General features: G+C 44.8%; 1 protein-coding gene across 1 annotated transcript in view; it reads right to left on the bottom strand.

Moving 5' to 3' along the window:
* Positions 1-23,675, bottom strand: part of SYNPR (synaptoporin) — a 104,551-nt gene extending 80,876 nt beyond the window's left edge. Inside the window, exons 1-2 of the mRNA XM_066195549.1 lie at positions 23,589-23,675; positions 23,398-23,463 (exon numbers count right to left, since the gene is read on the bottom strand). Coding sequence (XP_066051646.1) covers positions 23,398-23,463; positions 23,589-23,606 — 84 coding nt within the window. The 5' untranslated portion in view covers positions 23,607-23,675. The remainder of the gene's footprint in view (positions 1-23,397; positions 23,464-23,588) is intronic.
* Between the last annotated feature and the right edge of the window lie 2,613 nt (positions 23,676-26,288).

Genomic DNA, 26,288 nt, shown 5'->3' with positions numbered 1-26,288 from the left:
ATCTGGCACATTCATTATAAAAAAACTGTGTACCTAGCATGTTCATCACATTTCAGATATTCCATTCCTCCCTCCCCACTGAGCTCCATGGAGACAAGTCAATCAGAGTTAACCATCTGGTAATCCTTAGCCCAGGCTGTGCAGCTGCTACCTACCATTTTTAATCAGGGCTATGTCTTCCATTCATGCTAAATAGGAGGCACGAACAGCTGCTTGGCCAACACTTTCAAGCAAGCACTCTCTCTCTCTCTCTCTTTAGTATTCCTGGCTTCTCTTCCTTTCAGCTTTACATTTTGCCCATGTTTTATGAGTATTCACTTAAAAAAAAAAAGTAATTGTGAAACAAGAGGAAAACGCTTTTGGTCATTAAATCTTTAGAGAGTATATCTGCTCTAAACAAGTTTCTGGGGGACACAGAGTCCAATTTTGTCTCTGATTTTAGAAAATAAAAATTGTGTCCATGGAAATACCTTGTTTGGGTTTTTTTTTTTTAACCTACAGATCCGTGCAGAATGGTTCTCCACTGCACATTTCAGCATGTGAGAGACAAGATAAATTTAAATGAAGAATATATGGATTAATTTTTCCAATGGGCACAGTAATTGCCTAGCTTACAAGGACGGTTTCCTGCAGGCTTTCCTGTATTCCATGCAGAAGCCTCCCTGCCTCCAGGAGATGCAGGGGAAGGGCACATGCCAAAATCACCACCAAATCAGGCTGTCCCACCTCCTTTGCTCAGTTCCAGAGGAGATGCTTCCCTGTGAACCATGCCTTAAGCTTCTCCCATCATCCAAAATGCTTCGGGGTTATTTTTGTAGGAAATCCAACTGAATGGCAAATCTTTTCCAGAGATCAAAATACTCCAGCACAGCACAGCAGTATCTCAGCTGCGACTGCTCCAAAAAGTAGCATGTATCCTGCCCAGGTGATTGGTACCAGCCTGGCTCCATGCTCATCCCTCATTCTCTGCCTTGGATTCATCCAGAGCCATGACTGTAAATCTTTTACCACAGTAACATGAAAAAAAAAACCCCCAACTTCTATGCACTGCCAGTGGCAGGTTTGCTGCAAAGTCAGGGAGATGGGTCACAACAACCCATGGTGATGCCATCTAGCAGGAATGACTCAGAGAGAACTGGTACCTGGTCAGCAAGATTTCCACCTGGATTTTGTGGGTGCAGACACTGAGGTGCTGGCTAAGCCTGTTTGTTTAGACCAACTCCTCCAGCATAGGTGCTTCTGTAGAAGATGTTTTTACATCTGTTTTTTTTCCTGAAATATTCCTTCAGCCTATGAGATGTTTTACACATACTGGTATTTCAGACGAGCAGAATCTTGGGAGCATGGAAATCACCCATTGCCTCTATACTCCATGCAACAATAGTCACAATTTATACCCCAACAGAGTTAGAGAATGTTTTAACCCTGTAGAACATCGTTACCTGCTCCACCTACCAACAGACAAAACCAACAGGAAGGTCATACTGAAAATAATAATAATAATAATTTTTAAAACCCACGATAATATAGATGTTACAAAACGTTGTCTTTATTAATGACATGTCACTGGGGATGTAAAATCTTGCATGGCTTAATCAATTAGTTGGCCTGAACAGAAAATGAACAGAGGACATTTTCAGTATACAACAGTGCATGAAGGTTAATGTAATCATGCATTCCTCTGAGTCCACCATGAATTCAGCATTTAACTTCCATGATTTGCCACAAGTAAAGAGATAAAGAAATAAGTTAGATGACAGGATGGTGTTTCATCTTGTGGAGGGAAAATTCCTCCAAAACACAAACATGTCAGAGCAAATTTTAAGAGATAAATAGTCTAGAACTGTGGTAGAAGGACCCTGTTAAAAAATAGCTCTAGGATAACGAGTGCCATCAAATCGATAAGGTCCACTTCTCCTTACGGCCTTTATGCACACATACACAGAAAATTACTGCAAACATTCTGCTTTAATGGCATTTTAGTTTTTCATCAGAGATAAAAACAGTCTTTGCTGTATCTAAATGTGCAGATTCAGTTCAACCCTTACATCAATCAGAGTGAACTGGAAGAATAAAATATGAATGCTATGTTAGCCCTTCTGGGAAGACTTATTTCAACCAAAAAATCCTCTTCATGAGTGATGGACCAATGCATGTACATCTCTAGGCAATGATCAGGCTGAGAGCAGTGAAAATGGGACAGGAGAGGTGGGGAAAAAGACAGACAGTGAAAAGCACAAGTGCAGATGATTTCTTGACTGGAAAAATAATGCACAAAAGCGTGGAACAGTATTCTGCCACAAACCAACCCAATTAAAGTGGAACCATGGGCTGTACATATCAAACTGGCCTTTGCTGTCTTCTCCTTGTAGGTCTGCAAATCCTGTGTATGTTCTCTGATAATCTCACCCTCCCCCTTGTGCATCCCTTCATGCTACGGAAGTGAATACAATTTAAATTTAGGATGTAAAACACAGTAAAAGCCAAACATAAATCTACATACAGTAACCAAAGGCAGCACCAAACTAGAGGAGTATTGAAAGCCATGAGAGAACTCATTTTATGGCACCTGCTCTGATTGTGCCAGCTGCTCTACAGGCAACACTGAGAACAGCAATACGTTTCCAGAGGTCATGATTGGCAGAAACTCAGCCTCAGCAACTCTTCCACAAACTAGCACATGCCAAAACAGCGCAGAAAACACCTCCTGTGACTGAAGTGAAGCTCAAGAGATGTCCTCAGTCACTGCAATGCTACAGAGTTGTAAAAAGCCAAGCCTTGCAGCCAAAATACTCTCATGAATTATCCTAAGCAGCAATGCCCATGCAGCCAGCGGTTGCTACTTCTGGCAGAAAAGCTGATTCTCTGATGATTGCTACACAAAAAGGGGACATCTTTTCTGACACAGAACCATTTCCTCCCCTTGAATCAAGCCCTTGATTTCACTGCTACAAAATGAGGCAAGGGATGTTACCCCTTCTCCCAGACAGAGATGTCTCCTGCAACTGGGAAATGCTCTTGGCACTTAAACTCCTTGCTAGGCAAGTGAAATCAGTGAAGTACCATTATTACTCACAGCAATTAATTCAGTATGGAACAAGCCCTGGACAGACACACATCCCCCACTGCAAAGATTAGGAACGGCTCTGTGCTTTCACACTTGCACACAATGTGCACACCTACCTCAGATTTTTAAAAGTCCAGCGTGCTAATACAGGATGTGCTGGGATGCTGAGCCCCAAACTCATGCAATGAAGGGTTTAGTTTTAAAACCTGGAAGCGTTTGGATTTAATAATCCAACAGATGGGGGGTATTTGTCATAAAGTAACACCTTCTCTTTGAGAAAAATCCAATTTCTACAGAACGTGGTCACAATAAAGATTGCATTCTTCCTTAGATTTACTCCCAAAAAACCCCAGCCAATCCACAACCTGCTGGATGTGAGCTATAATAATGGTGGTGGTGATGATTTTGTTTTCCCCCCTCCCCACCAAGTATACTAGTTATGAAACAGAGACTGAAAGGACTGAAAGGGAATTTCAGCATCTTTAATTCAGAAAAAAGAATGAACTAGAAATCTGGAAAAATAACTTGTGACTAATATGCAGATTTTATCAGCTTGTAGATCGGAAGCCACAGTTTGCTGGAAGTTGTCTCCTTTTCTGTTAATTTGCCTCAGATGAAAAAGGCACTTGTGTTCTCTCTCTAAGTGAATACTTCACCTCAATGCCTTTTGCAGCATATGCTCAAGCTTGCAGTTACTATTGATAGAACGGGAAAGAATGACAATTCTCAAGATTTCATAAAAATTCTTCTTAAGCCGAAATGCTGCAGAGTTGAATTTATAATTCAGATATTTACACTCAAACATCAGTCCTGAAACCTTCCCTTGCAACACTCCTACCATAGGTGGAATTTAATTTTAATAAAGGCTGCAATGGTGTGTGTTCAGACTGTGGCCTCATCAGAGCCTGTCATGAAAGCTGCTGATGACCATAAAACAGTAAAAGTGTTCAGATTATTTTAGGCCAAATGTCCAGTGGGATATCTGAAAACTGCTAATTTGGAAGAGGATAGACACATGATTTTAGAGCTGAAAGTGTGCCCTGTTGTTGGCTGAAAATCCTGGGAATCTGGGCAGAGATTTGGGGTGCAAAGCCTCACAAGGGAAGAACAACCACGCTCTTTGTATCCATCATTTTTTGAACCCACCAGCCCCAGTGCTAAAGTACCATAAAGGTGAAGTCATCAATCATAATCTGCAAAAGGGGCAAAACCTGCATCATACAGATTATTCCTGCAGGATCAGACTCTCAACCACAGATTTCTGCAGCAGTCAAATGCTTGGTTTTCTCCATCCTAAAAACCACACATCTCAGAGGCTCTGTGACAGGAGGGACATGCCCTGACAGACCATTACCCCTGCCTCAGGTGTCAGTGCAGCACTGGGAGTTTGGAGGGGAAACCACAGCAGATGGTGCACCTGGAACCTGCTCTGTCCCTTCCTCTCCTCCCCTCTGCCCCCACAGCCACACCACAGGAGGAGAGATGCACAGCAGGGCAAGTGCAGATGGGGCACTGCACTGCCCATTTCTCTGTGCTTCTAGTGCTCTGACTGGAGATTTTGTGAAGGCATTTCTGTCAGAAAATGGTAACTATGCAAAACCTTGATCCCATCTGTGTACAACAGAATACAACTCTGACTTCCATGCTCTTAGGCATGCAGTAAACTAAAGGCACCACAACTAGGAGGAACAGGCAGACAGCTATAGGAATGCCTTTGGTACAGCTGAGGACTACGACGATGAATTACACCTGGAAACAAAACGTCCATTTCCTAGGGTTTTTCCTAAAGCACCACGGTATGGATAAAGCTAGGTACAGGAGCTCAAGCAATCTCTTAGACAAAGTGACTAAAGCTATCAAAATATGTATGCCTGGGTAAGCAACATGATACTGTCATTCAGTTAGCAGCACCACAAATGAGAATCTAACACAGAAAATGTATCCCTGAGGAGTGTGAAAATACATTAACTCCTTGATGCTCTTCACAATCCATTATCAGCTACAGGAGGCAGGCCATAATATCCAAATCCCCAGCATCAAAGATTAAAGTCACAATACACAGCCATAATCAATTTTAATTATAACAATCACCCTGTAAACAGGTCAGGAGCTAATTGGATCAATAACTGAATTCCCATCAAGTGCAATGAGCTGCACATTCAGCAGCCTAAGTTATCCCTGCCTATGGCTACAGAAAGAGTTTGTTCTCAGCATTATTGGGACAAGATCACTTTTAAATTGGCTGGGGCTGCAGATCCCAGCATTGCCAGCCGTCTGCATCCCAACACTCACTGCAAAGGGCAAGTCTTTCAGAGAGGTTGCAGAGAGCTACCTACCCACCAGAGAGGTCTTCATTATAATCGATATTTGAAGCATATAACATTCAACAGCAGCATATTTTAACTCCTAAAACCAGTCAATTATGTTGGCTGAATTAGCCTGTGTGACTGAGCTGGTGAGAGCAACGAAGGAATAAGAGTGAAACAAAAGCCCTGTTTAAAATAGGTCGCTCCTTTAGAAAATTTTGTAATTACACACTGCAAATACATTTGCATGTTCAATGAGAAGTACATGTTTCTTGTGATGAGAAAGCCTGGAAGAGCTTAATCAAAGTCTAGCTTATCAGCAAAGGCTAATTGGCTTCCATAGCACATCATCCATCAGAATCTAGCATTAGTGCAAGCTTCGCCAACCATTAGTTGGCAGAAAATCCCAATTTATTTTGATAACAGAGGTCTTACCTCCAGGGGTTTCCATGACCACATAATCAGGTGGTGCATCAGTGGCCCATCCCATGCCCTCCAGTCAGCATCACCCAGTTAATCAACTCAACAGCCAGGGAAGATGGGAACTGACCATGATGCCGAGTAATTTGGGAAGAAAGAAAGGTACAAGGGTGATACATAATGAGTTGAAATATTTTTCTTTTAAGAAAGAGTGCAAAATAGAAACTAATTAATAAACTGCCATGAGTAAAGCAACCCACAAATGCAAAATAATGATGGACTGAAGTTTTCCCTACAGCAAGCTGTCATCTCAGCTTGTGAACTGTAAGGCTGATTTCCCCAGCGTTATGCAAAGAAACGGCCCCTTTTTCTCTTATTTTGACTTCATATTTCAGCTACTGAGTCTTCTTTACACTAAGTTGGGTGTGCAGGCAAGGAATAAACCCAAGCCTTCTATTCCTGGGCATGATCTGCCTATGCAAAAATCTGGAATTATTTTAGGGAAGCACATCTCAGTACTTCTAGACTTGTACTTCCACCACCACAACACATGACTTCAAATGACAACATCTAAAGAAAGTCAGAACTTACAGAGGGCAGAGGCTGAAGATTCATTTATTAATGTAACACTTCATCTGAAATCATCTTATATCTGTGCCACAGCTTGAAATTCTTATAATCGACCTAGCAGAAAGTATCATGAGATACTATTGGCTTGGTGCAAGACAACAGCAAGGAGACAGGACCAGAATTTATTGCCATACCACACCTAGCATGCAGAAAACATTGCCTTTTCAATCCAGTGACTAATTCAAGGGTGAAGAATCGGATCCTGCCAGGATCACCTGAAATCATCTTGTGGCTGCGTGCCACCGGGCCACTGCCAAATGCTGGTTGTTTTGGAGCCTCACACAGTGATCAAAAAGACAATGAGACAGCCCCGTAAGCATTTCAGATTCATCAGAACAGCACTTATCACTGAGAACCTGAGCTAATTAGCACTGTCCCACTGACAGCATCACATTAGGATCCAACCCATCCCCTCCACATGGCACTGCCTGGTGCTGGGTCGGTCACTATGGCTCACCCAGGGCTGGCCAAGGCCTGCTGGGGTGACACGAGGCACATGCCCCAGTTGCGCTTGTCATTCAAATCACCCAGCTACAGAACTCAACCAAAACGGTTAAACACAAGCAAAACAATCTAATTTTGTGCTTCAGAAGATCAACTAAGAGTCCTCTCACCGTCTATAAATCCAAGAGCCAGACCTGGGCGATTAGGACCGCGTGTTTCCTAGGTGATAAGCCTTTCATTTTTCTGAAAGACATTTGAAATAGAGCATAGGAAGATTAATCCTCCCCAGAGAAGGGAGAGTTCACTGACTAATTTCTCTTGCATTTAGATGTAATAATTAGGCGTATTGATTCTTCTGCTTTGTTCCTTACCATTATAATGAAATAATTAAGACAACTTCAAGGAAATATTTGAAAGCTCATTTCACTCTGTCTTCTCCAACTGCGGGCCACCTAACACTTACGTGCACACTCAAAGGGAAAAGCAAAGGTAGACTCTCGCCTTATTTATCTCTGTAATTCATCAGGCATCAACTTCAGGCAGCAAAGTGCTGCCTCAGGCTCCACTCCATTTGCTGCCTATCATGACTATGAAAGGAAACACAAATGAGATCCATCTGGTGCGACCAGGACACACATTGCTCTGCTAAGCTCTCGCAGCAGCTTGTTATCAAGGGGGACTGGAGAGAGGCTGACCCCCTCCATGAGTTATGAAGGAAAAAAAAAAAGGAATACTTGTAATTCCCCTTGAAGAGCCTCATGGTAGCATTCTTGCAAGATATTACGCAAATGTTATTTCCAGTTCAAATTTTTTGAAGATTCTTGGAAGATAATGGTAAAGTGTCTACACTGAAGAGCACTCATGATCTCTCCAATCTCTCAGACAGCAGTACAAGCAGGTTTTTCAAATACAAGTATGACATTATCCATGAAGGACTCAATCTTTGCATCCATAGGAGGAAAACGTCAGACAAATGGTTTGGGGGGTTCCTGATGGTCCTCAGGGATGTAAAGCTTGGCTGAATGGATAAAGGCCTGAACAGTGTGCATTGTGCACATCTGCATGGATACTCAGGGAGTGCTGAAATTGGAACAATTATGAGAAGGATGAATGAAGATATCAAACATGCAAAAAGTTCTGAGAAATGCCACTTAAATTGAAACGGATTTCCTCATTTCTAATTCAACATTACTAATTCAACAGCTGATAAGAGTTCTCTGATCTCTCTAGCATGTCTCAGATTTAAACAATTTTAGGCATTTTTGTATTAAATACTCTTTCAAATATTAATCTTGTAAAAACAGAGGGAAATGCATATGCATCTTAAAACATGCTTGCTTCACAAATACCACTAAAGCAAGCTGATACAAACCATGGTCTCACAGCCCCTAAGGGGCAGACCAGAAAGAAAGAGGTCACTCCCACAAAAGCACTGGAGTATGACACCACATGTGCTAGATGTGGATGAGTGTTTAGGCCCAAAGTGAGCACAGAACCTTCAGAAGTGCAGAAAGAAGTGGGGCATTTACTGCAGGCTGGCACTGAGCACTGGAGTATCTTGACCCAAGAAATGATATTGCAGCCTCTCCACATTTTGCTCTTCAAGTAAAGCTCACCCAGACCCTCGTGACCGATGCAGCTCAGGCACAGTATGAGCTGTTAATGTTTAATAGGCGTCTCCTGTGCCCAGTGGTCACTGTGACAGCAGGGAACCAATGTTTATGATTCAACACTTCAAATGGAAATCTTAGATGTGGCTACCTCTCAACAGGAGGAAACATCTGAAGAATGTGTTTTTCTGATATTTTTACTTCCTGAGAAATGAAGGGTGCTTTCTGTATGACTCACATCCATGTTTTTCGCTTGCGATATTTTTAAACTCTGAGATCCAGCACTGATTGGAATGCAAAAAGTGTGACTTTTCTCCCGTCCTACCCCAAAGGGCCTTTTGGCCAGGGACAGGTGACAGTAGGAACTGGGAGTGGGTCATCTCCAGGTTTACAAAGGGGGGTAGAAAGCTTAAAAGAAACAGCTTTAGAATTTATGAATGTCAGCCATATGTGAAAGCTAAAAGGTTTGATGAAAAAGAAGTACACAGACTTCTTTCCTATAAGAACATCATGTATATCTGAAAACAAACAGAAAAACACATCCAGAGTAAGGGCTCCTTTCTCTCCTCTCCATTCAAAAGTATCTTTACAGTGTAGATGAGAACTAAATTTTAAAAAATGCAGTTAATTAAATACATAATTCAAGGAGATATCCTCATGACAAGTGATCCAATACACTTTTTTTACATTAATTTCCTCTCACTGCATATTCCTTCCCAAATTCTGCATGTTTATATTAGGGCATCATGGAGAAACCCATGCCTGTCCTAGCTGCACCTGGACTGTGCAGATCTAAACTGTCCAGTCCTCAGAGAATCAAAAGATGCAAAAAACAAACAGAACAATGATAAAAGAGTTTCAATGCTTTGAAACTGCTCCCCAGAGTCCAGCTTCTCTTTCAGCTTGGAGAAGGCTGAAGGGCTCCTTGCTGGACCAAAGCTCACCATAAAATCTCATTGGCAGGCTAAAATGTATTTAGCATCAGGCCAATGTAAATGCTGCCTTTCTTTAAGTACAGTTTAGTTCCTTTAAAGCACCATTCAAGAGACCTAAATGCCAGCCTCAAGCTCAGACACAAGTAAGCGTTCAAAGGAAATTCACGGGCAAGGTTTTGCTCTGGGCAGAAAGATTTTGCTAATGGTTTTGCAAAACCTTTTTTTTTTTTTTCTCCACAGGAGCAAAGAAGCAGAGGAGAGCTGAGGCAGAAGAACCACACAAGCAGTCAGAACAACAACAGAACCTGGAAACTCGAAGGTAAGAGAGGGGTTTCTGCCCAGCCAAGGGGAAGGTGGCTGTAGATGCCCACAGGATGCAGGGGTACACCAGGCTCCTCTGTACTGCCAGCATGAATAAACAAGAGCGAATCCCCAAAACATCTGAAGCAACTTCTTTTAAAAGAAAGAACCTGCAAAGGACTGATAACCTGACTAATGATTAAGATCAAAGGGGGTAACATCAACACAGAAACCTATTCAGTCTATACAAAAATGTCCCCAGCTCTCCAAGTGACAGGGAACACACTTTGCTTTGCAGCAACCCAGAACTGTACGAGATACAGAGTTTAAATACATTTCCATTCAGATAAGTTATCTCTTCCCCTCCCCACCAGCAGCTTTTAAAAGATTCATCTTGAACGTACAGCACTGGAGGGTTTTCTTCTTCTCAGATTTTTAATTCACTGGCATCAGAAAGACCTTTAGCAATTTACAGTGCGAAGAGCACTTTCTCCTCAGATTGCCCTGCTTTGAGTCAGTTTGTACATTATGGTTACTTCATTACTTACATTGCATTACACAGGGGCAAATGCAGCAGGCACTGCTCTCTGCAGCAGATGTGCCCCAGGGCCAGCATGAGCCAGATGTTTCCCAGGGCCCCACATCAGGAGCAGGGGCTGAGCTGTGTTACCCCAACTGCCCCTCTGCAGTGCTGAGCCTGGCACAGACCTCCTACCTTCCTTCTAGTTTGAAACTGGGTTAAATCAGAGAAACTGCAGAGGACACAGCCACATCAGCAGGCTACACTAATCGAAGAGTCGTAATCAGCAAAATTTAAAAACAAAACAAAAACCCCAAACAAACAAACAAAACCCCAAACAAAAAACCCTACCAACAACAAAAAACCAAACACACACAACCCTCCTCCCAAAACCCAAAAAAACCCTGCAACAAACAAACAAAAAAACAAAACCAAACCCAAACAATACAACCCCAAAAGCCAACAAAGCAAAAACCATACCTATGGGAGACACTCAAATTCTGTTAAATTGCAGAAGGAACACTAGAGGAACCAGAATATATTTCTTCCTGCCTCTTGTGATGATGGTGTCAGATGTGAGTCCCCACCAAGTCAGAGGGGATGCAAGCCAGACTCCTCAAACCCACATGCCACGCTCCCCCCGTGTAGTTTTGGTGATAGTTGCATCAGGGGTAGAGTCAAAAATTAGAGGTTTAGCAATTGTGACCAACCAATGAACAAAGTCTTCACCCTGCCACTCCGTTACTGTCTAACAAAATGGCACCTGGGCCAGAAAATCCCGTGGGTTTTCTTTAGACATGTTCAAAGCAGAGCATTCCCACGTCTTGTTGCCCGACTGCTTCTTCTGTGAGATAAACACTTTTTCATAAGCACTTCCCATCTCTACATGCTACGTGTTGGCTTTAAACATCACAGACAAATACAGGTGGTAAAAATCAGAATAGGCTGCAAGAATCTCACCTTCCTCTTTGAAGGCACCTGCACTTTCTTGGTGGGGTAGTGAGCTGCTGCAATACCAGGAGGCCAGTCCATAGGGAATACGTGACCACTATATGTGGTGTGTTGAATCTGATTTTTCTGCGTACCACCATATGGAACAGAATCTCAGCGGCATCAAACGTTTACCTAAACTCCATTAATGTCTTCTGCAAGCCAATATTTATAGCATACACACCAGTAGCTGCTGTCAGAGTGTGTATAAATGTTAAACTGAACTGTTAAAGAAACATAATGACAGATGTAGAGATGCTGAAGAGTGCAATCTATTCTAATTTATGATAATTTATTTCCATCATCTGGAGCCCTATTCAGAAGAGAAAGCTGAATGCATCCCAAAGCGCATCATGGGGTGGAGTGTAAAAATCCCTAGGAAAAAAAATAAATTCTCTTTTAAACGAAGCAAGAGTACCCTTGTCCTAACACCCAGGACATGCTTAGCAATCTCTCTGTGCAGAAGCAATACAGATGTGGGGTACTCAAGCCCTGCCTCTTGGCAGCCCACTGACACACGGGTTTCAGTGCAATTTGGGAATAGCTGGGAACTGTTTGTCCCATGAGAGACGTCTGATCACCGCTGAGTCACTACTTTTGGGGGACTAAGCTGCACAATGAACATTTATGAGTTCTGTCAGAGCCCCTCCAGCTGCATGAACAAACAACGCTGCACCCATGGGTGGCCAGCACTAATGAGCACATAAATTTGAAGAGGGAAAGCCATTTTTAGAAATGAGTGAATTATGCCATGGTGAGCTATATGGCAGAAAGAGCTTTTTCTATTTCATTTCTCAGCAACACAAGCTGTGCTGATCTTTTCTGCCCTGAGACCCGAACCCCATCTCCCTCTCCTGTTGCCGTCATTCCGCTGTGAAAGCCTTGGTGGAAAGGATGAAATGAAAAAAAAAAAAAAAAAAAAAAAAAAAAGAGAGAAGGGGAAAAAAAGCAGTGACAGCACTTGGTCCCCGCAGTGGGGACCACCGCTGGGCCGCAGAGGACCACAGGCAAGGAGCTCATTTTCATGGCATCATCCCTGCCTGGGAAGCAGCCGTGGCAGGAGGCTCATACCCCGTGGCACAGCCAGCGTCCCCTGCATATGTCGGCCCACCGTGGAGCCAGCTCCCGCTGCCTGCCAGGGCCTCGCAATCTGGACAGGCACAGATTTTGTGCTGGAACAGGCGCCCTCTCCGCAGAGCTGCCTGCCACGAGTGACAGGCTGCCACAGCAGCCCCGGGACCCTGCGCAGCCCAGGCAGCCAACGCGGCAAAACGCGGCGCCTTCGGAATGCTGATTCTCTGCTGAGTGGACGGTGCTGCCCCTGCACAGCTCTGAAAAAACTCCACAGTCGGCCACAAAAAGGGCTAAGCACACAATAGATGCAGAGACTACTACACCAGCACGCACTCATGGACTCACACGTCAGACGACAATTTTCAGCTGCGGAGCGCTCCCTTTCTAAGGAGGCGGGAACTTGATGTTACCTCCCTTTGTGTTAACTCCTCCCTTGACCCAAAACCCTAAACTCCACCCCTGCGATGCCCTATAAAAAACCCACGACCGTGCCTTTGCTTGGTCTTTCGTCTCCCTCTCCCTCCTGGTCTTCTTCTGGGGCGATAAAATGAACTCTCGAGCTTTACAAAACAGAGACCCGTCTGGTCTGTTCCCCTGCCGGCAGCAGCAGCTGCATCCTCCCTGGACACGATGAACTCTGTACCAACACAATGCTACATTCAACTGAAACAATTTTCTGCATTTTAGACTCGCTTGTCTTTTTCCGAAAGATTTGTCACCTCCGCAAAAAATCTTGGCTTTCCTAAGTGCCAGTGCTAAGGGCTTGCAACATCTACCCTGGGAACACCACTGCTGTTCCTTCAGCGAGTTTGGGTTGGCCCCTCATGCTGCCCCTGCTCTGGAAATCAGGTGCCACAGCCACACTATCCCGTTCCAATGGGCAGAAGGGTCCCATCACTGACTCCTCCAGAAGGAGTGAGCCGGGGGCATCTCACCAGAGAGTGCAGAGGAGGAGAATACAACCACTTCTGTAAAGAATATCTCTTTACATAAATATTTTTGTTGAAATACTGTAGTTTTCTGTCGCAAATATTCCTCCATTCATAATCTCACCAAAGTGCCAGTTTTCAAAGGAAATTGAGATTAAGAATTATTTTTCCCTCAAGTAAATGAAATTTCTTTTCCCAAAGCAGCTCTACCAATGATTCCTTTTGATGCAGCAATGACAGTTTCTTCCCCCACATCTTAGGAACAAACCAAATGGCAAAGGACAAATACTCCACATGATCCTCCATCACCTGCCCCAGCCTATAATCCATGAGGAAACTCTTTCCAAGACCTTTCCTGCTGCTCTGTCCCTGGCTGCAAGGAAAGCCAGCTGCCTGCCAAATGCTCCCAAACTGGGCACTTGGCTGGGATTAATCGATGGATGTGCCCAACCAACAACAAACAGCATTGCTTCTGTTCTCTGACTGAAGAATCAAAGTTTATTAATTATTCCACTTGAAATGAAATCCCTTTTGCAATAAAATCTCCACTCTTGGCCTCAACCCTCTCAATGAGTAATTCCATCAAGGAAACTCTTCTTGCAGCACCGTCCACAGAAGATTAAAAAAAGGGAGTCAGTATGTTTAGAGAGAAACTCAGCTGAGCCATACTCATGAGTAATCCCTCTGTCCACATGCCCGTGGGTCACCAGTTGGAAAAGGCAGCTTGCAATGCACTCAGCACTTGGCAGTGAGCAGCTTTTGCACTTTTATCCATCCTCAAATGCATCCTTGCATCTGCGTGAAAGATTAGAACAAAACGCTGCTGCGCCACAACAGCACATGCCATGTGTATCAGCTCACCAAGATCAAAGGCACACAGCAGCGAAGAATTTAATTAAAATGTTAAAATTAAACAGGAAGGCATCCATTGTTTAATTTTTTGGCAGGCATCTTCTTTCAAGCCGGGTCCTAATTCCATTCCAGCACGCTGACTGCCCCTGGAGATGGCAATCAGGAGAGCTCTGCCGGATTTATCAGCTGCTGGATTTGGCGGTAGGGGAATCCCACGCTTGCTTTGGCTTTCAAGCACAGTCCCTAAAAAAACACTAAGAGAATCTGCTCAGCTTCAAAGGATTATTATTGCTATAAACATATTATTCAGTAATAAGCCAACTTCCAGTATCAAACCTAAGCCCCTTGGGCTGGGCGTGAGATACACCCAAGAGCATCATTTTCCCTTACAGTCCCAACAGGGAGGTATGACCTTGCCATGCTCAACCACTTTACGACACCCTTCCCTCCATACAAAGGCTGTTTGAAATGGGGTAGAAAACTGATGCAAAGAAGTGGTGCTCTGTGTGCAACATGGCCTCTGTGCAGGGAGAAGCAGGGGTACACATGGATGTGGTTTTAGACTTGCATGCCGATGGGGGCCTTGTCTGGTTTGGTTTTGCTTTGAGCATACCTCCAGCACACAGCCAGGGAGAAGATCATTCTGAAAACAGTTCAAGCAATGCTCAAGATTGCTTGTCCAATTACTAAGACAATTCCTGGCTTCCTGGGGTATTTCGGGGTGAATGTTTAAGGCAGCCATAGACCATACAGCCCATCACAGGGAGGCTGAACCAAGAAGCCAAATATCTCCTTGGTTTTTGGGAACCTAGAAAGGAAGATTTTGCTACTTCTTTAATACTATTTGGGATGCCACAGAGGCTTTTCACCTAACATGAAGATTGTCAAATGCAGTGTCAAACACAGGGCCCCAGTACAAGCACCCAACAGGCACGTGACAAAGGATTTGAGCTGGGGCTTATCACTTCAAACCAAAGATACTTTGGATTTGCATCACCTGAGAAATTACACAGGAGGGCAGGGCATTAACATCAGGAAAAGAGAAGACTGAGGACAAACACAATAAACTTCTCTTTGAAAGTCAAAGAGCTACTGTAGAGCTGTTACTATAAATTACTTCCTGATGTATCAATGATCTTGCCGATGTTGGGTAGCATTTCATTTTGAAATCTTCTGGGCAGGATTTCATCCTCAATACTTCAGACTTTTGAGTACTTCTAGTGAATATTCAGTCAGGCTGTTCAAAGCAGGCTCTGGTATTTCTCATAGAATAAAGATCAAATTGACAGGCTGGGACTTTTGCAAGAGAGTTAAATCAGATTTATTTCTGACAGCAGGTCTGGGACTGTACACCTCTCCTCTGAAAATGTATAACACTTCATTGAAATCTTCCTGCTTCAGTTTTTCTCCTGCTTCCTTGGCACTACCTCCCTCCTGCATATTTTAGTGACTAGGATGGGGTCTTCTTATCAGAGGCTTCTCCAATCCAGCAAAAGCCTCCTGTGTCATGGTCTGATCACTGAAAACATCCTCAGTAACTTCTGCCTTGCAATGGCCCTGCCAAACTGGGCTGGAACACCTGCACCAACACTCACCCAGGACCTGGAGCTTCCAGAGCTCCCCAGTGTTTTTATCCCAAGCCTCAGGCTGCAGCACTTTCTGCTCCCCACAGTATTAGCTCAACAGCTCCCACAGGCTCTGTCTCTAACACAGCCTTCTCCCAGATGCTAAGGCATTCTGGAAAAGGCACAGACAGAACAGTTTGCTCAGAGAAACACTTTTATCTATCCATTAGAACATCAGAAAAAAGGAAAGGTAAAACAATAAAGGGCAATGAGCTTGGGCAAACATTACTTCAGCCTTTCCTGAGCCTTTTTCCTGGGTCATGCACCTACCCCGCTGCTTTAAGGGCCAAGGCTGACATTCATCTCGTGAGACCTTTCTGCTTTGCTCTCAACACGGAGGTCCATAACATTTGTTTCATGCCACAGATGGCTGCTCATCTGGAAAACCCTCTCTCCTTAGGGGCCACGCCAGTCTAATCCTCTGCTGATCCTTCTCCCCTGGCAGCATTATGAAAATACTTCACCACAGCAGAACCAAAGATGTCCAACACAAGACTCTGTTCCCTCCCACCTCAACCAACCTCTGAGCCTGACCCACAGGAGTTCTCCCCCCACCATCCATTCCATCTTAGGTCTGAGCACTTGCAAATGTGTGCAGACACACAATCCAAAAATCTGGAGTATGCACTCATGGATGTGTCTACATCCATAGGCTGCTAATGACGCAACATGTAATATTTTTGTTTATATAAAATATTCTTAGAGAATATTTCCTTACAAAAAAAAAGGTTATATATCAAAGCCTTTCAAAGACATAAATAATATCTACAATTATAATAATTGGAATCTCCATCATTTTAAGTGATTTAGGGTTTTCCTCAAGAATGGGAGGCTATTAGGTTTTTTTTTAACTGAGTGAAGTATTCAGAACGGGAAAACACTGCTTCCAAACACAAACCTGAGAAGTCTCTTTAATGGCCAGAATATAAAACTGTGCAAATATAAGCAAAAGCTTACAGTTTGCCTATATTCGGTATTCTTTTGCCTTTGCCAAAAAGCAAGCAAGCTGTCACCTTAGCAACAATGTCACACTTTGCAGCACATATGCCACTTCGAACGAACACCTTAAACACAGCATCTCCACACTGTATGTTCCTTTCTACAATGTTCCTAACAGCACTCTGTAGATCCCCCCGGGAGTAAAATCCATGAAGACCCCTCTGGCAGCTGCTGGGCTGGACAGACAGCCAGCCAGCCAAGTGCTGATTTCCACACTGCACCCTAGGCCCATACTAAGAAGCATTTCTATTCAGTGCCCAAGGGGAAAGCTGGGCTTGCAGAGGCTTTGTCTTCCACTGTGCAGAGCCCAGTTTTACCTGCTTTCTGCCTCTCCTCTTTCTCTGTTCAGGATAAGATCCTCTCCCCCGGAGCAGAGTGGAGAACTTCACCAAGCAACACCTCCTGCCCCTTGGGATCACACACAGCTTCATGAATGCAGGTTAAGCCAGGGACCTGAGCATCCAAAAAGGGTTTTATCAGAAGCATCTCCAAGCCTGTCCTCTCACGACTGCAACATCTGAATCCAGAGATGTCAACATGCAGGGCTTTTACCCGGAGCTCCAATTATGCAGATGCTGATTTACAGGAGTGATGACTGAAACATCGCCCTCATAAAAATTGTCAAGGAGACTTTAGCTGTGTTTGTCTAATAGCAGAACCCTCTATCTCCACACATCTTATTGCTAGTTTGAAAGTCAGATCATTTTTGTTCTTCTTTTCATAGAAACCTGGTTTGCATATATAATCAAATTTAGCATTAATGAGTCTCTCTCCTCATCTTCTATTCCTAATGCTTCAAACAGCCACACTCAGATAAGAGCAGCCATTGAAACGGCTTACCATGAGATTTTCCCAGTTTCTCCCAGTACTTCCACAGCAGCAGAAGGTAACTCCAAAAAGTACTTCTCCTGGAGCCCTGTCTCTCAACCAAATGTGCTAATCCTACATAACTATTTTATACCAGGTCGCACTCTAGGCTGCTTGACAAACATCAGGATTTAAATAAATTATTAGGCGACCTTTTAAAATCAGCCCTTCCATGATCACAACATGGTCCTAAAATGGAAAATGGTAGGCATTTTCCAGATGAAAGATGTCATTTATTTGCAATGTGGTCTGGCACTGCTGACCTTTCCTCTTCCCCTGTATCAGCATTTGTACCATTTTAACAGCAACTTGCTGATAAGCACAGTTCTCAGTTTCCAACCAGATATGCATGCAGAAAATCATGGATGTGAACAGCAAAGCAGCCAGCTCTCTGCAGACTGCATAAAACATGGGACCACCAGACAGATTTCCTGTTCTTTCACTTGTGTTCTGGGTTTTCAGCCTTTAGAGCTCCCATCTTTCTTCCACTACTTTGATCTAAAACTGTATCTTTTATCAAAGTCAGAGGTTTCAGAATCATGAGACTTGCAGGAGTTGAGATTTGAAGATTACAAGGTAAAACACCATGTAGGCACTGCTAGTGCTTCTGCTGCCTTTATGCCAGTCCTACTGGCAGAGTGACATATGGCTTCCACATCTGCCTTCAGTCAGACTACAAAAACTTTTCAGATCCTTCCTATTGCACACCACAGGGCCTGATGTCTAATGGCAAAACCCACTTCCTGGGTTCTTCCTAATAAAAATAACTTGTCTGACAGAGTTCCCTGCCTGCAGATTACCCCAATAAGTGCTCAGAAGTTGCAGGCTCAAAGCCAAGGACAAACGAAGCCTGTTTCCCAGGGCTCAGGTCTCTTGGATGCTCACATCTTGTTGGTTCATCGTGGCAATTTTTGCCTGCCCAGAGCTGCAGTGTATTTTGCATGCATTATGCTAAGCTGCCTATAAGAAATCATCCAATTAATGACAGCTTACAGAGAAGGGTTAGTTACACGGTAATTACCTTTCTAATATTAAAATACCATCGAAATGGATTTACATTTTTTTATTTAGTGGCACATGTTTTACTGACCTGACACTACACATACAAGACCACTGAGGTAGCAACTGGGACCCTACAAGAACAGCTAAGTACCTACATCCCCAGGCAGACATCAAAAGACTTGACAATACATTTTTAACATGTGTATGTGTTTCTTACAGATCAGGATGGATGGGCCCAGCACTAAATGCAGCATCTGATCCTGGCATTGTATAAGCAAAATCACCAGGCAATAAGAAATAATCCTTTTTTAAGGGTTTTCTTGCAATATGTGGGTAGAGAAGATCAAACACTCAACTCTCCCACCCTGCATCCATGAGCAGCATTAAGTTTCAGCAAGTTAAACCTGCTCCATCAACTGGATGTTGTCCGCCCATACCAGAGTAGCCAGCAGCCTTCTGGTTAAGCAAAAACCAAACAAATATATGCAAATGTGATGAAGAGTCTCAAGCAACTATAAAACATCTCAGGGCCACAATACACTAGACAGAGCAAACACATGCTTCATGCAAGCATTACCTTCTTATTTCTTTCCCATTTATTTTCAGCATCTCAAGATATCTAGGCTTTTCTAGAGCACACTTGAAAGCATGCAGCTACTTATGTCCGTTCATATGCATGCAAATATAATCCAACAAAAAGCTCCACGGCCAGATGAGCAATCAGCACTAGGACAAAAGACAAGACTTGTTATCAGTCTATCAAGATTCAGATTCCCTTTGCCTTCTCAACATACATCTGTGTGCAAGGCAGGAGGTGCTAACCCTTTCAGAAACTATACCATCAAAGCAAGCTTGACTCTTGCCAGGCAGGCAACAGCCTGGCCTTTTCCCTGGCTCACCAGTCAAGTGATCACAGCATGGATGCAAAGCAAGGTTAGCTTGGTCCATGTGCACCACACAGATTTTTCAAACCATCTTCATCCATTTTCCCCCAGAGTTTTGTTGTCCAAATGCCCTGCAATGCTTTTGGAACTCTTTGGTACATCCCATGAAGATGCTCATGAGCAGTGATGAGAGCCAGTTGTGCAAGGCCTTGCCTATAAAGGCAAGAAACAAAATAACTCAGACGCATTTGAGTTCACTAAACATCCTAATGTTCACTTCCAAGTTGTCCCACGAAGAAAAACCAAAGTGTCCACAAGATTTTCCCTGCAACATAAATGATTCACATGTGCCCTGGTAAAAGCTGCACTGGCTTTCATAAAGTTACAGTGTGCCCTTTGTGCCAAAAATTCCCCCGCTCATTATAGCCCAGACACAGTTGGAAGTTGGTGGAGATGAGAGCTGACTGCAAGGTATTTTAGAACACCAACCTATAGATAACCATTAAGGCAATCACAGCATCTCCTGACTGGCACAACGGTGGAGTTTCTGCATCCCCGCTATTTATGGAGGAATCCAGGGAAACACATCGTGGACTGCACTGCAGCTCCTGTTACTTCACAGGAAACTGGACAAGTATCAGGTTGCTTTGGGTTTGCAGAAGGAAAGTTGTTTGTGGCAATTCATAATGTAATTAAAAACACACACCCACACACCCCACCACCACCACCACCCATGGCCCCCCCACCCACACAGCCTAGGGATACAAAGTTCCCATTTTTACAAAAATATTTTTGCCAGTAACAGCCTGAGTATAGCAGGTAGTTCCTATACGCACCACACTGCATGGGAAGAGCCTTGCTTTCCACTTAATTTCCTCTTCCAGGGCTCCAGAGAGGCAGCAAGTGCAAAACAAATAGACCAAAAGTGACAAACATGCTCGTCTTGCTCACTTTTTGTGGACCCCAATAAAAGCAGTCCAAACACATCCAGAGTCACAGGACTGAAAATGATCCAGGGAGACGAATGAACAAATTTCTTCTCTTTCATCCTTCCTTATTCATTATTGTCAGGTGTACATATACGAGAATTATTTTTCAAATGAAGTTGTAAGAGCGTTTGTGACATAGCCACTGGTTGTAGTGCCACAGTGGATTATCTGAGAAATAATCTTCAGAAGAACATTCTTCTCATGCAAAGATCTGTGGAATAACAGTCGAGGGACTAAAGAGGAGCAAGAACAAATACAGCTTTTAAGCAGCTCTTCCCTGCCTCCAGCATATGCCGTGAGTTGACTCAAAGCTGGAAACACCCAGGCCTCACCCAGTAAAGCTATGTGCATTTTTCCAAGCTCAGATGTGTGATCCATATACTTTATTGCCAAGGTAGAGTTCAAAAAATGCAACTCTTGCATAATTGCTACAAGTCAATTTCTTGGTTCCTTTTCTTTCTCTTAACCTTTCCCAGGCCTGAGCCAATGTTGTCTCTTAATGGCTTCTAAATGCAATTTCTTGTCTGAAAATAAGATTACAATGTACGTGGGAAATACAAATTAAAACATATTACAGTGCTATGAATATTCAGAGGAATCAGCCTTATCTCAGCAGCTTCTCTCTGGGTGTTATGTGACCATCAAAGCAGGAAATTGAGAAGGTCAGGTAAGGTCCCTGCTCCTCAAGACAGAGATCCATGTCTGAGCCAGACTACAGGTAAACTGGAATCTGCACACCTAAAGATTAATTCTGAAACAGTTAGTTTCACATCTGAGAAATCCAGAGCCACTTCAGTTTCCTGCAGACCCACAAATGTGTGCACCCACAAACACACAAATTTCAGCAGCAGAGGTTCACGATTAATGACATGCTCACCCCCAGAGTCACTATGAGCCTCTCCAAACCACCCAAACAAGAGTGAAAATTCAAGGCTGGACTGCATGGACAAGCTGAGGACATTTTCAGCCTGCACCACCTCCACCCTACCAGCCTTTCTGAGGAACTCCCACAGCTCTGCCATCTGTGCTGCAACACCACAGAGCCTTCCCCCAGGCACGAGAGCCACCCAACGCCCAGAATCGCTGCGTCACCAGCTGGGCTATGAACTTTATTTCCTTGCAGATGCAATCTAGGACTCAAGTGGGAGGTGTTAAGGGGTGTAATTTGACTGTTCTGATCAAGTGCAACAAGGTCTGGGAGGCTGCCGGGGGACATGGAAGTGGACACAGAACTGACTGGAGCATTTGGTCTTCTTTTAAAGTTTAAAATTATTATTAGGCTGATAAAAGGAGTCTGAAGGAGAGGTGGACAATTAGTTGAGACTGGAAATAGTAGAGAGGTGGACAGTGGTTTGGAGGCATGGTGAGAAGAGAAGGAAGATGGGAGTAATAAGATTAATTGAACAGAGATGGAATTTCAGTAATCCAAAAAGCCTTTCAAGTATATTAAAAAAAAAAAAGGTCTTCCATACTCCGAAATATCATAAACTAAGCTGTGCTTAATTCTACTTACACATACATGCCAAATGGAGAGAAAGTGATTTCTCAGATCATCTTAAATGTTAACACACTCTGCACCCTTCTCCTGTATTCCCTCAGTCCAAGGACTGGCCCACTTTGGCCGTGTCAGGAGAGCTCTGTTTACACACAGCCGCGTGTGCACGTATGTGTACACACACAGGCAACGTGCACTTGCAGCAGCCAGAAGAGTTCTACTTGTGGCTTCCAACCATGACAAAGGCAGCTTTTATATTTGGCTGCTGGAAGAAGTTACAGACCCAGGGAAGTGCCAAGAGAAGAGTTCCCACTCACTGTCCCGAGGACGCCAACACACTGACTGGGGCGGGAACGATTTTCTCGATGGCACAGCCCATGCCCATCAGCCCAGAGCCCTTCCCAGAAGGGCTCCCTTCCCAAGCTCCATCAGACATAGCCTCATCAGGCAGACAGCCAAAAGACCACGCTCCCAGCAGCTATTTGCCACAGGAACAGCTTTGCTCCCCGTTCCTCTGCCCCGCAGTGAGCGCAGCAGAGTGGCTGAAGCACCCTCAGACCAGCGCCTGGGGCTTGGCCCCTGGATGTCCTGACTTCTCCTTGAGGCAGGAGAAGGAGCGTTGGGCTGGGTTTGTAGAGCTCTGGGCAAAGAACACAAGAAACTTTGTCCATCCACTGCCACATGCAGGTGACCCCACCGTGGGGTCACCCCGTCCCAGGCCATGGCACCACCACATCACCATCACCCAACTCCACAGGACCTGATGCTTCAAGGTGCCCAGCGGGGAAGAGGAGCTGCTTCTGGTGAGCAGGTACAGAGTCTGGGGTGAGCAGCTGCCCCCAGCACACCAAAACACCCCCTCAGAGGCACCCTGGTCCAGGCTGCACGTTGCAGGTGCCAACATGTGGATAAACGGACCCGCACAGGGATGTGCCCCCCGAAATACACGCCTTACATAATTCCCCAGCCAGTCGGCGTTAGGGGAATGTGATTAATCCTCCATGACATGTTCTGAACTTTCCGTTCAGAGAGGCTCTCTGCTCCCGCAGACCTACTGGCGATGGATGTCATTTGACCTGCAGACTTCACTACGAATGAGCATCAGAGCAACACACAGTGACATTGCTCCGCACACCAATTATCTGCCTCCTTCCCCGCTCGGCCCAGAGACAAGTTTGCTAAACGCATAACGAGGATTTTGTTTTCCTCGGTGGTGTTTTTTTTTTTTTTTCTTTAAATTCGTTTACAGCCAGCACAAGGATGGCAAGAGGGGGGTCACCCACAAACCCAGCCCGCCCCGCCGGCCACAGCGCTGTAGGACGCGAGTTCCCGACCCCTCGCCCCATGTCCCCAGCCCCGTGTCCCTGTCCCTCAGCCCGGCCCAGCTCCCACCTGTTCCGCCGGGCGCGCACCTTGGTGACAACCCCCCGCCCGCAACCCCTCACAGCCCGGGACTCACCCACTCGAGCACCCTGAGGAAGGCCAGCGGCTCCTTCACCACGCGGAAAGTGCCCGCGGAGGCGAGCTGCGGGCAGAGAGAGGGGTCAGCACCGCGCCCGCTCCGCGCTCCGCGCTCCCCGCAGCGCAGCGCAGCGCAGCACAGCGCAGCGCAGCGCAGCCCCCCCTCCCCGCCCGCGGGGCTCCGCGTACCTGGTCCACCGCCTCCATGGCGCCGCAGCCCCGCGGAGCGGAGCCGAGCGGCGCGGAGCCGAGCGGAGCCTCCCGCCCGCCAGCCGGGATGCGCGGCGCTGCCCCCGCGCAGGCCGGGCGGAGCAGCCGGGCGGGGCCCGCGCCCCCCGCACCGCCCCGCGGAGCCGCCCCGGCCCCCGCCCGCTGCCCCCGCCGAGCCGCCCCGGCCGCCGCTCCCGCACTTTTTATAGCCCTGTTAATATTTTTTCTTTTTCTTTTTCTTTTTTTTTTCTTTTTTTTTTTTTTTTTTTTTTTTTTTGGTTGTTGTTTTTTTGGGCTTTTTTTCCTTTTTTTAAAATTTTATTTCTGGCAGGAAGGAGAAGGAAGACATCGGGGAAAATAAAAATAAAAAAAAAAAAAAAGAAAAAAGAAAACAAACTGCCTCCTCACCGCGCGCACAGAAACTATCAATATTTTAGGGGATGGCACCCGCTGCCCTGTGCTCTTCTTTCCCCTTTCCCCCTCCCGGGACGAGCTCGCTCGTCTCCCCCGCGGCCGCAGGGCTGCAGCTCTGTGCCCTCAGCCCTCGCTCCCTCCTGCTTTTCGAGCATTTCCTTGACAGCAGAAGAGCGTTTTCTGCCTTGCTGTTGTCCTGGCCTCGTTTCCCAGCAGATCCTTAACAATTCTAATGCATCCCGGGTGGCAGAGCCCGGCAGGAGCGGAGGTTCCCTGTGTTCATCCACGCTCACTGACAGCATTTTCCACCTCCTTGTGACATTAAATCGGCACTGGGAGGATTTTTGCGATGGAGCACATTCCTGCCCCAGTAAAGGCTCAGGACACAAATCCATCACCCCGTTTAAGGGCACAACAACAGCCTCTAGATTGAGACCCCGAGTCTGCAAACATTTGCATATTCAACTTCACTGCCACCCTGATAACCGGTTGTGTCACCAGAAGGACACCGGTGCTCAAATAGGATTTCGGCCATAAGTAGGTCAGAGATGTGCCTAAAAATTACCTGAAGCTTTTACTCCCTGTAAGGAATCAGCCATCTGCAAAAGTTAAATAAGTCAATTAGTTTTGCTCAAACTAAATCTCTTGTATAAAACCCCCAAACAGTGATCTAAATGCACTTCTGGAGTAAACAAGATTGGGGGGAGGGGGGGGAGGAGTCGGAAGAAGATGAATTTATGAAGTTATCACTGGAACTTGAGGCAGACTATTTTGTGTCAAAATCACAGATCTGGGGAAAACTCAGCTGAAGTCTGGTAGCAGTGGGACTAGGTCCAGATTTTTAGAAAAGTTAAATATTTTTTTTAAACCACATAGAAAACAGCATTCAGGTCAGACTTACTTTTTTTTTTTTTTTTTTTTTTTTTTTTTTTTTTTTTTTTTTTTTTTTTCCAATTAAAAATTCTTGTATTTTCTGTGCTCCTTTCTTTCTACCCTAGGAGAAAAAACAGGAAAGAAATATGGATAATTTTCCTTACAAAATATTATCAAGTATGCTTTTATTTATTTATTTAACATCCTCTAGGAAATACAAAACACTTCTCAGCAATTCTAGGAATTGCCTGCTGGTGGCCCAGTGCTGTGGGAGGCAGAGTCCCCTCATAGAAGCAGAAGGACAGAGCATCCATAAATCTCCCAAGATGCACAAGCAGGCAGGGATGCACAATCATCCATCTGACTTTCCGCCAGAACTTCTCCCATTGGTACAGAGATGCAGAGCCAGGTCACTGCAAGCCACCTGCCTTCAGTTCTCATGCCTGAAGAAGAAATTACCATGGAATATCCCATGCTGGAAGCCACCCACAAGGATCATTGAGTGCGAATTAATCTAGTCCCCAAGAGCAGCAGGGTAACCATTCTCCCCCCTGCAGAGATTTCCAACTCTGGTGTCTGGTATTCCCACCAAAAAAGCCTTTGGCTGTGGGAAGTTTCATCACTTGCTGTTTACTGTGACTCTCATGTGCTGTTTCCTTTAATAGGTTTCTTTCATGGAGAGACTTACAGCTGTGGATGTATTGAAGCAGTTCAAAAACCTCCTAAGAGATTCAAAAAAATGCTGAAACATTTAGTAAAGGCATAACTTAGCAGTAGACTGGGGAAAATGTGGAGAAGATTTTTTTTCCTTAATTTTATGAGTGGTGTATTCTGGAAAAAAATATCTGCCCCGTCTCCATTGACTGCCACAGAGAACTGGAAGCCTAATTCACTAACTTTTTATTAATTACCTCCAATTATAAGCCTGAGATTTTAGTAGCACTTGAACTTCAGTCTTCAAAAATTGTCAAGGAAAGGAAGACAAAAGCAAATGCTCCTAAAACCTTTACCGCTGCCAGGTTGCAAACTGGGATGTTTTCCTCAGTGTTCTCTAGCTTAGCACACTTGGGTTTTCAGCAGATACAGGAGCACCCTCATGCTGTTTTTGGTTTTGTTGTTTTTTGTTTTTTTTTTTTCTCATTCCCTCTCCACCATCCCAGCTGAGTTTCATCTTGGTGCTCCTCAGTGCCTGGCCATCCTCACCCCAGCTATCCCACTGGCTGGAAATCCTTGCAGAGCCATGGCAGGAACCTGGGTTTATAGCCTGTGTTCAGTGCCTCTCCTTGCCATTATTAACTCTTCCAGATTACTATTAGCATTTGTTATTGGATATTGCAGAGTGTCTCTGGCTTTCACAGCTGCTCTCTCTAAATACTATCCCAGTCAGCTCAG

This window comes from Chamaea fasciata, unplaced genomic scaffold, assembly GCF_029207755.1.
Source record: "Chamaea fasciata isolate MVZ Bird 193981 ecotype frontalis unplaced genomic scaffold, bChaFas1.0.hap1 SCAF_13, whole genome shotgun sequence".
Taxonomy (NCBI): domain Eukaryota; kingdom Metazoa; phylum Chordata; class Aves; order Passeriformes; family Sylviidae; genus Chamaea; species Chamaea fasciata.
This window is presented reverse-complemented; position numbering and strand designations above follow the sequence as displayed.